Source organism: Sphaerodactylus townsendi, linkage group LG15, assembly GCF_021028975.2.
Source record: "Sphaerodactylus townsendi isolate TG3544 linkage group LG15, MPM_Stown_v2.3, whole genome shotgun sequence".
Taxonomy (NCBI): domain Eukaryota; kingdom Metazoa; phylum Chordata; class Lepidosauria; order Squamata; family Sphaerodactylidae; genus Sphaerodactylus; species Sphaerodactylus townsendi.
The window spans coordinates 1179740-1192628 of NC_059439.1; the positions used below are offsets into that span (position 1 = coordinate 1179740).

The 12889-nt window shown below is 78.3% G+C and overlaps 1 protein-coding gene across 1 annotated transcript in view; it reads right to left on the reverse strand.

The window, feature by feature from the left end:
- GRN (granulin precursor) overlaps positions 1–12216 on the reverse strand; it is a 35336-nt gene extending 23120 nt beyond the window's left edge. The window contains exons 1-2 of the mRNA XM_048517570.1: positions 12212–12216; positions 11240–11243 (exon numbers count right to left, since the gene is read on the reverse strand). Coding sequence (XP_048373527.1) covers positions 11240–11243; positions 12212–12216 — 9 coding nt within the window. The remainder of the gene's footprint in view (positions 1–11239; positions 11244–12211) is intronic.
- Between the last annotated feature and the right edge of the window lie 673 nt (positions 12217–12889).

The window sequence follows — 12889 nt, forward strand, 5'->3', positions numbered from 1 at the left end:
GGGGGGGGGGGGGTGGGGGGGGGGGGGGGTGGGGGGGGGGGGGGGTGGGGGGGGGGGGGGGTGGGGGGGGGGGGGGGTGGGGGGGGGGGGGGGTGGGGGGGGGGGGGGGTGGGGGGGGGGGGGGGTGGGGGGGGGGGGGGGTGGGGGGGGGGGGGGGTGGGGGGGGGGGGGGGTGGGGGGGGGGGGGGGTGGGGGGGGGGGGGGGTGGGGGGGGGGGGGGGTGGGGGGGGGGGGGGGTGGGGGGGGGGGGGGGTGGGGGGGGGGGGGGGTGGGGGGGGGGGGGGGTGGGGGGGGGGGGGGGTGGGGGGGGGGGGGGGTGGGGGGGGGGGGGGGTGGGGGGGGGGGGGGGTGGGGGGGGGGGGGGGTGGGGGGGGGGGGGGGTGGGGGGGGGGGGGGGTGGGGGGGGGGGGGGGTGGGGGGGGGGGGGGGTGGGGGGGGGGGGGGGTGGGGGGGGGGGGGGGTGGGGGGGGGGGGGGGTGGGGGGGGGGGGGGGTGGGGGGGGGGGGGGGTGGGGGGGGGGGGGGGTGGGGGGGGGGGGGGGTGGGGGGGGGGGGGGGTGGGGGGGGGGGGGGGTGGGGGGGGGGGGGGGTGGGGGGGGGGGGGGGTGGGGGGGGGGGGGGGTGGGGGGGGGGGGGGGTGGGGGGGGGGGGGGGTGGGGGGGGGGGGGGGTGGGGGGGGGGGGGGGTGGGGGGGGGGGGGGGTGGGGGGGGGGGGGGGTGGGGGGGGGGGGGGGTGGGGGGGGGGGGGGGTGGGGGGGGGGGGGGGTGGGGGGGGGGGGGGGTGGGGGGGGGGGGGGGTGGGGGGGGGGGGGGGTGGGGGGGGGGGGGGGTGGGGGGGGGGGGGGGTGGGGGGGGGGGGGGGTGGGGGGGGGGGGGGGTGGGGGGGGGGGGGGGTGGGGGGGGGGGGGGGTGGGGGGGGGGGGGGGTGGGGGGGGGGGGGGGTGGGGGGGGGGGGGGGTGGGGGGGGGGGGGGGTGGGGGGGGGGGGGGGTGGGGGGGGGGGGGGGTGGGGGGGGGGGGGGGTGGGGGGGGGGGGGGGTGGGGGGGGGGGGGGGTGGGGGGGGGGGGGGGTGGGGGGGGGGGGGGGTGGGGGGGGGGGGGGGTGGGGGGGGGGGGGGGTGGGGGGGGGGGGGGGTGGGGGGGGGGGGGGGTGGGGGGGGGGGGGGGTGGGGGGGGGGGGGGGTGGGGGGGGGGGGGGGTGGGGGGGGGGGGGGGTGGGGGGGGGGGGGGGTGGGGGGGGGGGGGGGTGGGGGGGGGGGGGGGTGGGGGGGGGGGGGGGTGGGGGGGGGGGGGGGTGGGGGGGGGGGGGGGTGGGGGGGGGGGGGGGTGGGGGGGGGGGGGGGTGGGGGGGGGGGGGGGTGGGGGGGGGGGGGGGTGGGGGGGGGGGGGGGTGGGGGGGGGGGGGGGTGGGGGGGGGGGGGGGTGGGGGGGGGGGGGGGTGGGGGGGGGGGGGGGTGGGGGGGGGGGGGGGTGGGGGGGGGGGGGGGTGGGGGGGGGGGGGGGTGGGGGGGGGGGGGGGTGGGGGGGGGGGGGGGTGGGGGGGGGGGGGGGTGGGGGGGGGGGGGGGTGGGGGGGGGGGGGGGTGGGGGGGGGGGGGGGTGGGGGGGGGGGGGGGTGGGGGGGGGGGGGGGTGGGGGGGGGGGGGGGTGGGGGGGGGGGGGGGTGGGGGGGGGGGGGGGTGGGGGGGGGGGGGGGTGGGGGGGGGGGGGGGTGGGGGGGGGGGGGGGTGGGGGGGGGGGGGGGTGGGGGGGGGGGGGGGTGGGGGGGGGGGGGGGTGGGGGGGGGGGGGGGTGGGGGGGGGGGGGGGTGGGGGGGGGGGGGGGTGGGGGGGGGGGGGGGTGGGGGGGGGGGGGGGTGGGGGGGGGGGGGGGTGGGGGGGGGGGGGGGTGGGGGGGGGGGGGGGTGGGGGGGGGGGGGGGTGGGGGGGGGGGGGGGTGGGGGGGGGGGGGGGTGGGGGGGGGGGGGGGTGGGGGGGGGGGGGGGTGGGGGGGGGGGGGGGTGGGGGGGGGGGGGGGTGGGGGGGGGGGGGGGTGGGGGGGGGGGGGGGTGGGGGGGGGGGGGGGTGGGGGGGGGGGGGGGTGGGGGGGGGGGGGGGTGGGGGGGGGGGGGGGTGGGGGGGGGGGGGGGTGGGGGGGGGGGGGGGTGGGGGGGGGGGGGGGTGGGGGGGGGGGGGGGTGGGGGGGGGGGGGGGTGGGGGGGGGGGGGGGTGGGGGGGGGGGGGGGTGGGGGGGGGGGGGGGTGGGGGGGGGGGGGGGTGGGGGGGGGGGGGGGTGGGGGGGGGGGGGGGTGGGGGGGGGGGGGGGTGGGGGGGGGGGGGGGTGGGGGGGGGGGGGGGTGGGGGGGGGGGGGGGTGGGGGGGGGGGGGGGTGGGGGGGGGGGGGGGTGGGGGGGGGGGGGGGTGGGGGGGGGGGGGGGTGGGGGGGGGGGGGGGTGGGGGGGGGGGGGGGTGGGGGGGGGGGGGGGTGGGGGGGGGGGGGGGTGGGGGGGGGGGGGGGTGGGGGGGGGGGGGGGTGGGGGGGGGGGGGGGTGGGGGGGGGGGGGGGTGGGGGGGGGGGGGGGTGGGGGGGGGGGGGGGTGGGGGGGGGGGGGGGTGGGGGGGGGGGGGGGTGGGGGGGGGGGGGGGTGGGGGGGGGGGGGGGTGGGGGGGGGGGGGGGTGGGGGGGGGGGGGGGTGGGGGGGGGGGGGGGTGGGGGGGGGGGGGGGTGGGGGGGGGGGGGGGTGGGGGGGGGGGGGGGTGGGGGGGGGGGGGGGTGGGGGGGGGGGGGGGTGGGGGGGGGGGGGGGTGGGGGGGGGGGGGGGTGGGGGGGGGGGGGGGTGGGGGGGGGGGGGGGTGGGGGGGGGGGGGGGTGGGGGGGGGGGGGGGTGGGGGGGGGGGGGGGTGGGGGGGGGGGGGGGTGGGGGGGGGGGGGGGTGGGGGGGGGGGGGGGTGGGGGGGGGGGGGGGTGGGGGGGGGGGGGGGTGGGGGGGGGGGGGGGTGGGGGGGGGGGGGGGTGGGGGGGGGGGGGGGTGGGGGGGGGGGGGGGTGGGGGGGGGGGGGGGTGGGGGGGGGGGGGGGTGGGGGGGGGGGGGGGTGGGGGGGGGGGGGGGTGGGGGGGGGGGGGGGTGGGGGGGGGGGGGGGTGGGGGGGGGGGGGGGTGGGGGGGGGGGGGGGTGGGGGGGGGGGGGGGTGGGGGGGGGGGGGGGTGGGGGGGGGGGGGGGTGGGGGGGGGGGGGGGTGGGGGGGGGGGGGGGTGGGGGGGGGGGGGGGTGGGGGGGGGGGGGGGTGGGGGGGGGGGGGGGTGGGGGGGGGGGGGGGTGGGGGGGGGGGGGGGTGGGGGGGGGGGGGGGTGGGGGGGGGGGGGGGTGGGGGGGGGGGGGGGTGGGGGGGGGGGGGGGTGGGGGGGGGGGGGGGTGGGGGGGGGGGGGGGTGGGGGGGGGGGGGGGTGGGGGGGGGGGGGGGTGGGGGGGGGGGGGGGTGGGGGGGGGGGGGGGTGGGGGGGGGGGGGGGTGGGGGGGGGGGGGGGTGGGGGGGGGGGGGGGTGGGGGGGGGGGGGGGTGGGGGGGGGGGGGGGTGGGGGGGGGGGGGGGTGGGGGGGGGGGGGGGTGGGGGGGGGGGGGGGTGGGGGGGGGGGGGGGTGGGGGGGGGGGGGGGTGGGGGGGGGGGGGGGTGGGGGGGGGGGGGGGTGGGGGGGGGGGGGGGTGGGGGGGGGGGGGGGTGGGGGGGGGGGGGGGTGGGGGGGGGGGGGGGTGGGGGGGGGGGGGGGTGGGGGGGGGGGGGGGTGGGGGGGGGGGGGGGTGGGGGGGGGGGGGGGTGGGGGGGGGGGGGGGTGGGGGGGGGGGGGGGTGGGGGGGGGGGGGGGTGGGGGGGGGGGGGGGTGGGGGGGGGGGGGGGTGGGGGGGGGGGGGGGTGGGGGGGGGGGGGGGTGGGGGGGGGGGGGGGTGGGGGGGGGGGGGGGTGGGGGGGGGGGGGGGTGGGGGGGGGGGGGGGTGGGGGGGGGGGGGGGTGGGGGGGGGGGGGGGTGGGGGGGGGGGGGGGTGGGGGGGGGGGGGGGTGGGGGGGGGGGGGGGTGGGGGGGGGGGGGGGTGGGGGGGGGGGGGGGTGGGGGGGGGGGGGGGTGGGGGGGGGGGGGGGTGGGGGGGGGGGGGGGTGGGGGGGGGGGGGGGTGGGGGGGGGGGGGGGTGGGGGGGGGGGGGGGTGGGGGGGGGGGGGGGTGGGGGGGGGGGGGGGTGGGGGGGGGGGGGGGTGGGGGGGGGGGGGGGTGGGGGGGGGGGGGGGTGGGGGGGGGGGGGGGTGGGGGGGGGGGGGGGTGGGGGGGGGGGGGGGTGGGGGGGGGGGGGGGTGGGGGGGGGGGGGGGTGGGGGGGGGGGGGGGTGGGGGGGGGGGGGGGTGGGGGGGGGGGGGGGTGGGGGGGGGGGGGGGTGGGGGGGGGGGGGGGTGGGGGGGGGGGGGGGTGGGGGGGGGGGGGGGTGGGGGGGGGGGGGGGTGGGGGGGGGGGGGGGTGGGGGGGGGGGGGGGTGGGGGGGGGGGGGGGTGGGGGGGGGGGGGGGTGGGGGGGGGGGGGGGTGGGGGGGGGGGGGGGTGGGGGGGGGGGGGGGTGGGGGGGGGGGGGGGTGGGGGGGGGGGGGGGTGGGGGGGGGGGGGGGTGGGGGGGGGGGGGGGTGGGGGGGGGGGGGGGTGGGGGGGGGGGGGGGTGGGGGGGGGGGGGGGTGGGGGGGGGGGGGGGTGGGGGGGGGGGGGGGTGGGGGGGGGGGGGGGTGGGGGGGGGGGGGGGTGGGGGGGGGGGGGGGTGGGGGGGGGGGGGGGTGGGGGGGGGGGGGGGTGGGGGGGGGGGGGGGTGGGGGGGGGGGGGGGTGGGGGGGGGGGGGGGTGGGGGGGGGGGGGGGTGGGGGGGGGGGGGGGTGGGGGGGGGGGGGGGTGGGGGGGGGGGGGGGTGGGGGGGGGGGGGGGTGGGGGGGGGGGGGGGTGGGGGGGGGGGGGGGTGGGGGGGGGGGGGGGTGGGGGGGGGGGGGGGTGGGGGGGGGGGGGGGTGGGGGGGGGGGGGGGTGGGGGGGGGGGGGGGTGGGGGGGGGGGGGGGTGGGGGGGGGGGGGGGTGGGGGGGGGGGGGGGTGGGGGGGGGGGGGGGTGGGGGGGGGGGGGGGTGGGGGGGGGGGGGGGTGGGGGGGGGGGGGGGTGGGGGGGGGGGGGGGTGGGGGGGGGGGGGGGTGGGGGGGGGGGGGGGTGGGGGGGGGGGGGGGTGGGGGGGGGGGGGGGTGGGGGGGGGGGGGGGTGGGGGGGGGGGGGGGTGGGGGGGGGGGGGGGTGGGGGGGGGGGGGGGTGGGGGGGGGGGGGGGTGGGGGGGGGGGGGGGTGGGGGGGGGGGGGGGTGGGGGGGGGGGGGGGTGGGGGGGGGGGGGGGTGGGGGGGGGGGGGGGTGGGGGGGGGGGGGGGTGGGGGGGGGGGGGGGTGGGGGGGGGGGGGGGTGGGGGGGGGGGGGGGTGGGGGGGGGGGGGGGTGGGGGGGGGGGGGGGTGGGGGGGGGGGGGGGTGGGGGGGGGGGGGGGTGGGGGGGGGGGGGGGTGGGGGGGGGGGGGGGTGGGGGGGGGGGGGGGTGGGGGGGGGGGGGGGTGGGGGGGGGGGGGGGTGGGGGGGGGGGGGGGTGGGGGGGGGGGGGGGTGGGGGGGGGGGGGGGTGGGGGGGGGGGGGGGTGGGGGGGGGGGGGGGTGGGGGGGGGGGGGGGTGGGGGGGGGGGGGGGTGGGGGGGGGGGGGGGTGGGGGGGGGGGGGGGTGGGGGGGGGGGGGGGTGGGGGGGGGGGGGGGTGGGGGGGGGGGGGGGTGGGGGGGGGGGGGGGTGGGGGGGGGGGGGGGTGGGGGGGGGGGGGGGTGGGGGGGGGGGGGGGTGGGGGGGGGGGGGGGTGGGGGGGGGGGGGGGTGGGGGGGGGGGGGGGTGGGGGGGGGGGGGGGTGGGGGGGGGGGGGGGTGGGGGGGGGGGGGGGTGGGGGGGGGGGGGGGTGGGGGGGGGGGGGGGTGGGGGGGGGGGGGGGTGGGGGGGGGGGGGGGTGGGGGGGGGGGGGGGTGGGGGGGGGGGGGGGTGGGGGGGGGGGGGGGTGGGGGGGGGGGGGGGTGGGGGGGGGGGGGGGTGGGGGGGGGGGGGGGTGGGGGGGGGGGGGGGTGGGGGGGGGGGGGGGTGGGGGGGGGGGGGGGTGGGGGGGGGGGGGGGTGGGGGGGGGGGGGGGTGGGGGGGGGGGGGGGTGGGGGGGGGGGGGGGTGGGGGGGGGGGGGGGTGGGGGGGGGGGGGGGTGGGGGGGGGGGGGGGTGGGGGGGGGGGGGGGTGGGGGGGGGGGGGGGTGGGGGGGGGGGGGGGTGGGGGGGGGGGGGGGTGGGGGGGGGGGGGGGTGGGGGGGGGGGGGGGTGGGGGGGGGGGGGGGTGGGGGGGGGGGGGGGTGGGGGGGGGGGGGGGTGGGGGGGGGGGGGGGTGGGGGGGGGGGGGGGTGGGGGGGGGGGGGGGTGGGGGGGGGGGGGGGTGGGGGGGGGGGGGGGTGGGGGGGGGGGGGGGTGGGGGGGGGGGGGGGTGGGGGGGGGGGGGGGTGGGGGGGGGGGGGGGTGGGGGGGGGGGGGGGTGGGGGGGGGGGGGGGTGGGGGGGGGGGGGGGTGGGGGGGGGGGGGGGTGGGGGGGGGGGGGGGTGGGGGGGGGGGGGGGTGGGGGGGGGGGGGGGTGGGGGGGGGGGGGGGTGGGGGGGGGGGGGGGTGGGGGGGGGGGGGGGTGGGGGGGGGGGGGGGTGGGGGGGGGGGGGGGTGGGGGGGGGGGGGGGTGGGGGGGGGGGGGGGTGGGGGGGGGGGGGGGTGGGGGGGGGGGGGGGTGGGGGGGGGGGGGGGTGGGGGGGGGGGGGGGTGGGGGGGGGGGGGGGTGGGGGGGGGGGGGGGTGGGGGGGGGGGGGGGTGGGGGGGGGGGGGGGTGGGGGGGGGGGGGGGTGGGGGGGGGGGGGGGTGGGGGGGGGGGGGGGTGGGGGGGGGGGGGGGTGGGGGGGGGGGGGGGTGGGGGGGGGGGGGGGTGGGGGGGGGGGGGGGTGGGGGGGGGGGGGGGTGGGGGGGGGGGGGGGTGGGGGGGGGGGGGGGTGGGGGGGGGGGGGGGTGGGGGGGGGGGGGGGTGGGGGGGGGGGGGGGTGGGGGGGGGGGGGGGTGGGGGGGGGGGGGGGTGGGGGGGGGGGGGGGTGGGGGGGGGGGGGGGTGGGGGGGGGGGGGGGTGGGGGGGGGGGGGGGTGGGGGGGGGGGGGGGTGGGGGGGGGGGGGGGTGGGGGGGGGGGGGGGTGGGGGGGGGGGGGGGTGGGGGGGGGGGGGGGTGGGGGGGGGGGGGGGTGGGGGGGGGGGGGGGTGGGGGGGGGGGGGGGTGGGGGGGGGGGGGGGTGGGGGGGGGGGGGGGTGGGGGGGGGGGGGGGTGGGGGGGGGGGGGGGTGGGGGGGGGGGGGGGTGGGGGGGGGGGGGGGTGGGGGGGGGGGGGGGTGGGGGGGGGGGGGGGTGGGGGGGGGGGGGGGTGGGGGGGGGGGGGGGTGGGGGGGGGGGGGGGTGGGGGGGGGGGGGGGTGGGGGGGGGGGGGGGTGGGGGGGGGGGGGGGTGGGGGGGGGGGGGGGTGGGGGGGGGGGGGGGTGGGGGGGGGGGGGGGTGGGGGGGGGGGGGGGTGGGGGGGGGGGGGGGTGGGGGGGGGGGGGGGTGGGGGGGGGGGGGGGTGGGGGGGGGGGGGGGGGGGGGGGGGGGGGGGTGGGGGGGGGGGGGGGTGGGGGGGGGGGGGGGGGGGGGGGGGGGGGGGTGGGGGGGGGGGGGGGGGGGGGGGTGGGTGGGTGGGGGGGGGGGGGGGTGGGTGGGGGGGTGGGTGGGTGGGGGGGGGGGTGGGGGGGAGGGGGGGTGGGGGGGGGGGGGGGGGGGGGGGGGGGGGGGGGGGGGGGGGGGGGGGGGGGGGGGGGGGGGGGGGGGGGGGGGGGGGGGGGGGGGGGGGGGGGGGGGGGGGGGGGGGGGGAGGAGTTTGGATTTATATCCCCCCTTTCTCTCCTGCAGGAGACTCGGGTCTTACAATCTCCTTGCCCTTCCCCCCTCACAACAAACACCCTGTGAGGTGGGTGGGGCTGAGAGAGCTCCAAAGAACTGTGACTGGCCCAAGGTCACCCAGCTGGTGTGTGTGGGAGTGCACAGGCTAATCTGAATTCCTCAGATAAGCCTCCACAGCTCAAGCAGCAGAGCTGGGAATCAAACCTGGTTCCTCCAAATTAGAGTGCACCTGCTCTTAACCTCTACGCCACTGCTGAAGGGACGCTTCAGAAGGGCAGTTTCCCCTCCCCGGAACCCAGCCAGACAGCGGCTGGAGAACTGGGAAAAAAACCGCTGGCAAAGAGTTACAAAGCTCAAGGCAACATCTGCAGGACTTCCCTGAGCAAAAAAAGAAGAAGAAATCCAAGTGGACATCCAATCCACACAAGGCCCAACAGGCAAGGCAGGGGGAGGAAAGCTGCCGGAAACAGGCCTCAAAGAGCGCTTGGCCAGGAAAGCAATACCTGCTAATGCCCTCAGGGCCCAAGGAATGCCACCTGACCTTCACCCCACTGTCCTCAAGCTGCCCCCCCCCCCACCTCAGGGAACAGAGGCATCTCTCTTCCCACATCAGCAGGCACGTGGTGGCGAAGAGAGTGGGGAGAAACAGAAGCCGGACTTGCTAGGACAGTGGTGGCGAACCTATGGCACCCAGAGCCCTCTCTGTGGGCACTTGCAGAGTCCCTCCCCACCCCCACATCTAGGCTGGCCTGGGCCGCTGGGCTCAATTATTAGCATTAAACCTAAGACCTAGTTTGGGGGAAGCAGTGTAGGTAACCGTGTTAAGGGCTGTTAAACCCCACTGATTTTCATGCAAGGAACTAAAGTGAGATCCTTTACCTGGGAGTAAGCTCGGTTGCTGGCAATGGGGCTTGCTTCTGAGTAAACCCTCCCAGGGTCGTGATTCACCCATTGGAAGAGTTGCATGGTTGCTTCAAAGCAAAGCCACCGACTACCACCAAGCTTACTCTCGAGTAACACACACCTCTGAGCCAACCGTTTTTTCTATACTAAAACCTCAGTATTCAGGTTAAATTGCCGTGTTGGCACTTCGCGATAAATAAGTGAGTTTTGGGTTGCAATCTGGGCACTCGGTCTCGAAAAGGTTCACCATCGCTTTGCTAGGATGTTTGTGGATTGGGTCCCTCTTCCTCACACAAAAGGCCAACAAGCAAAAATTATTAGCCAACCCCACACTGCATCATAACCCTGCACACCAAAAAGTCTCACCACATATATATGCTGCACGTTACAATGCTGAGGTCTAGAACAGCAGCTAAGATGGTGGAACTCCTACAGAACACGCTGACCTACCTGGGTCTAGCAAAGAGGTCCCCAGTACAGCGTTTGTGCCGGCCAAGTGTTTTTAGGAAGTGGGTGGGGCCAGGGGGGCTTCATTCCCGCCAGGGGTCTGACTGAGGACTGGAGATTTGATTGGCTGCACAAAGATCTGCACATTGTGTTACTGAACTGAAGGGGCAGCAATTGCTTTTGAGGCTGGGTCCGCCTACTGCAGCAGCCATTTTGGTGCCACACCCACTATGCTGTGTTGGAATACCTAACATGTAACGGGCCCCAAAAACATTGGGGACCCCCCCGCTCTGGCTGTTGCTGGCCTCCAGCACACTTCATGCCCCTCCCTTGTTTGGCACATCACCCCCCCCCCCCCCCCCCAAATATCTTTTCAAATAAATTCCAGGGAAGCTGGGAGTTGCCTGCAGGTTTTGTGCAAACACCCAGAAGAGGGGCCTGGGGTGGAGGGCCTTTCATGCAGAAAACTGAAAGCAATGTCATCAGCAGACTGGCTTCAGAGGCTCACAAGAGTGCGCGCACTGGCACACAGCAGCGAAAGTGAAAGACAGAACAGAACTCACCGGCAGTCGGGACGCAGACGAGAGAGGCCGCTGGCCCAGCCGCTGCAGCAGAGAGGACGTCTTTGGGTCTCACCGCATGAGGAAGTGAAGCTGCAAAAGAATCTCAGCACATGAGGAAGTGAAGCTGCAAAAGAAGTCCAGGAGCCCAAGAGGGTGGGGAGAGCCCCTGGCAGGCAGCCACAAGAGGCAGGCGGGGCCACTGAGGTTGCTGGCAAGGGGGCACGCAGAGACCTTCCCGGCAGCCCCCCACCAAAGGCAGAGAGCAGAGCCCTCTCGCCCCCCCCCCCCTCTCTCACCAGCACGGGTGGTTTCAGGGGCTTTCCACACAGCCAAGCCCACCTGGGGACTCATCCAGAACCCGGCAGCTCTGCAGGTCTGATCACTGGACCGACCTCAGCGGCAACTTCTGCCTGGACCGTGACTCCCCCCTTCACATGGCAGGAGGGGGCTCAAGCCCAGCAGTGGATTCAGCAGCCAGCACGAGCTCCTCCTCCTGCCTGAACTCGCAAGGAGGGAGGGAGGAACGCCTCGCCTTTGCTCCCCAGCGGACTTATGCCCAGAGGCTTATGCCAAGCAGCTGCGTCCTGTTGCTTGCCCGTTAAGATAGACTGCTCATGCACATGGAGGATCCATTCTGCCACCGGGGGGGGGGGACCGTTCCTACTGACTACCTGCAGCAGCTACACACCCGGCTCCCCCTCCCCTAGGAGGGACCCCCGGGGCAGCCCACCCACCCACTCACCTCGGCAGCGGCGCTCAGGATCCCAGCGCAGCCCCAGCCGCCAGGTAGCGGAGCCCCAGGTGCCGGCCACGCCCCACTGGCGAGGATTGGCCCGGCGCCGCTTCCTGCCCCCAGGCGATTGGCCGGCTGGGCGCCCAGCGGCCGCCGAGCGGGAAGGGACCGCCTCCCCGGCGTCTGGTCACGTGACCGCGGTCATATGACCCTGTGAGTCAGGCTCCCGAGCTGGCACGTGCTCCGGCGCTGCCGCCCCCCCCCCCCCTTTTCAGACGCGCTGCGGGGAGCCGCGTGACGGAGCGCGCAGGGAGGCTCCGCTTGGCCCCGTCCGCGCGTGCGCGCTCGAGCCCGGCAGCGCCCTGCGAGGAGGAGGGGGCGCGCCTGGACTGGCCTCCCTCCGTTGCCCCCCCCCCCCCGCCGGCCACGTGCCTTTGTGGCGCTCCCTTAGGACCTAATAGGGCACAGCCATTCGCTTCCACCCGGGCTTGCCAACTTGCAGGCGGGGGCTGGAGAGCTCCTGGAGCACGGCTGATCTCCGGGCAACAGAAACCCATGCAGGGTGCTGGCAGGGGCTGATGGGAATTGTAGTCCATGAACATCTGCAGAGCCGCAGGTTGCAGACTCTTGCTAACTCAACACTAATACAATGAGATAGTTCCCTGCATGATCCCTATTGAGACACCCCTGGGCTATTATGCAATTTCCCGGCCAGAGAGAGAGAGAGGTGAGAATTTCTTTGAAGGAAAAGAGAGTATACCTCATCCACACAAGGGGTGGCGGCGGCTGATGTCAATTATTTATTCACTTGATTTGATTTTTATCCTGTCCTCTCCCCACTGAAGCAGAGAGGTTTAAAACACATGGCAATACACTATAATGACTTCAAGATAACGCTAACTCAGGAAGCAGTGACGGAGACACAAGCATAATAAATCAACACAATATTGGCACACGTAATCCAAATCTATTCATCCCTCGGATATCAATAAATAAAACATCACCATCAGCAGTCCAGGGTAAGTTAGGAATAACACAATGTAAACTGAGACAATGATGGAAAAGATGGGAGAGCAGGCTTCAGAGCACGGGCCAGTATCACATTGTGAGCATCGGTATTCTCGGCCATCAGACAAGATCCTTCAGGGCTGTTTGGACAAAGAGTTCCTCCAGGTTGGGGTCACAGCCAAAAAGGCCCTAACCCTGGTCAAGGTTAACCAGATGAGTGTTGGACCAAGGATTTCCAGGAAGTTATCTGTAAACAAATGTAACTTTCAGGGGGGGTGGTTATACCAGCAAAGGTGTCCTGAAGATATGAGGGTCTCAGATCGTTTCGGGTCTAACAAACCATTGAAAGTCTTGGCGTTGTTTAGAGTATAACTCTGCTTAGGACTGCACTGTAAAATTATGGCAGCTTTCATTTCTGCAATTACAGAAGCTTTGAAAATTTATTAAGCAATTTATTAAGCAAGCAATCCTTCATCCAGCTGAGCACAGACATAGTGGTTTCCAAGAAACACAGACCGAGCCTCTTAATTAGTAAAAGTATTAACTTTTTGTTTCAGTACTAACCTCATGTCAAATTACAGAGGGATAAAAGGGTAAAACACAAAAGAACCAGAATGCAGCTTTGAATGTTTCTCACAACCTAGAAGCAGAATTCTTCTGTATTTTCCACGGCAGATCTTTCAGGACTGCACTTTGCCATCCATGAAATAGGAAGCTACCTTTCTGATGAGTTGCCAACAGAAATATGTAAATGAATACAGCCAGACTGCAGAACCAACGGGGCCCAGTTCTGTGGGTGGCTGAGCAAAGTTCCCCCATTGTTTTCTATGGGGAAAAATCCATGAGTTCTCCAGTGCAAAGAATAGCCAATCAACTGCTGGCTAAAAGCCTCCCAATGCAAACAGAACCAACATGCAACATAACCATCAAACCAGGGAATTGCTCAGCTGAGGCGACTTCCGGTGAAGAGCGCAAGACCGCGTCTTTTACTCCCTCTATTTTTCTTTTTAATTTTGAAGAACTTTCCTTTACCTTGTTTCTAACAGTGATAGCGGTGTCAGAAATAAAGAAATCCATTTCTGATCTTTGTTTACAAATAAAATGAAACTGTATTTTATTTTTCTGTAATTATAGATAGAAATAATGTTTGTATTATGTAGAAGATAGGATTTGTTCTGCATTTGTGTACATTCCCCTTTCTCAAAGCAAACATGCTGGCGAAAGCCCAGCCTTCCCCACCTT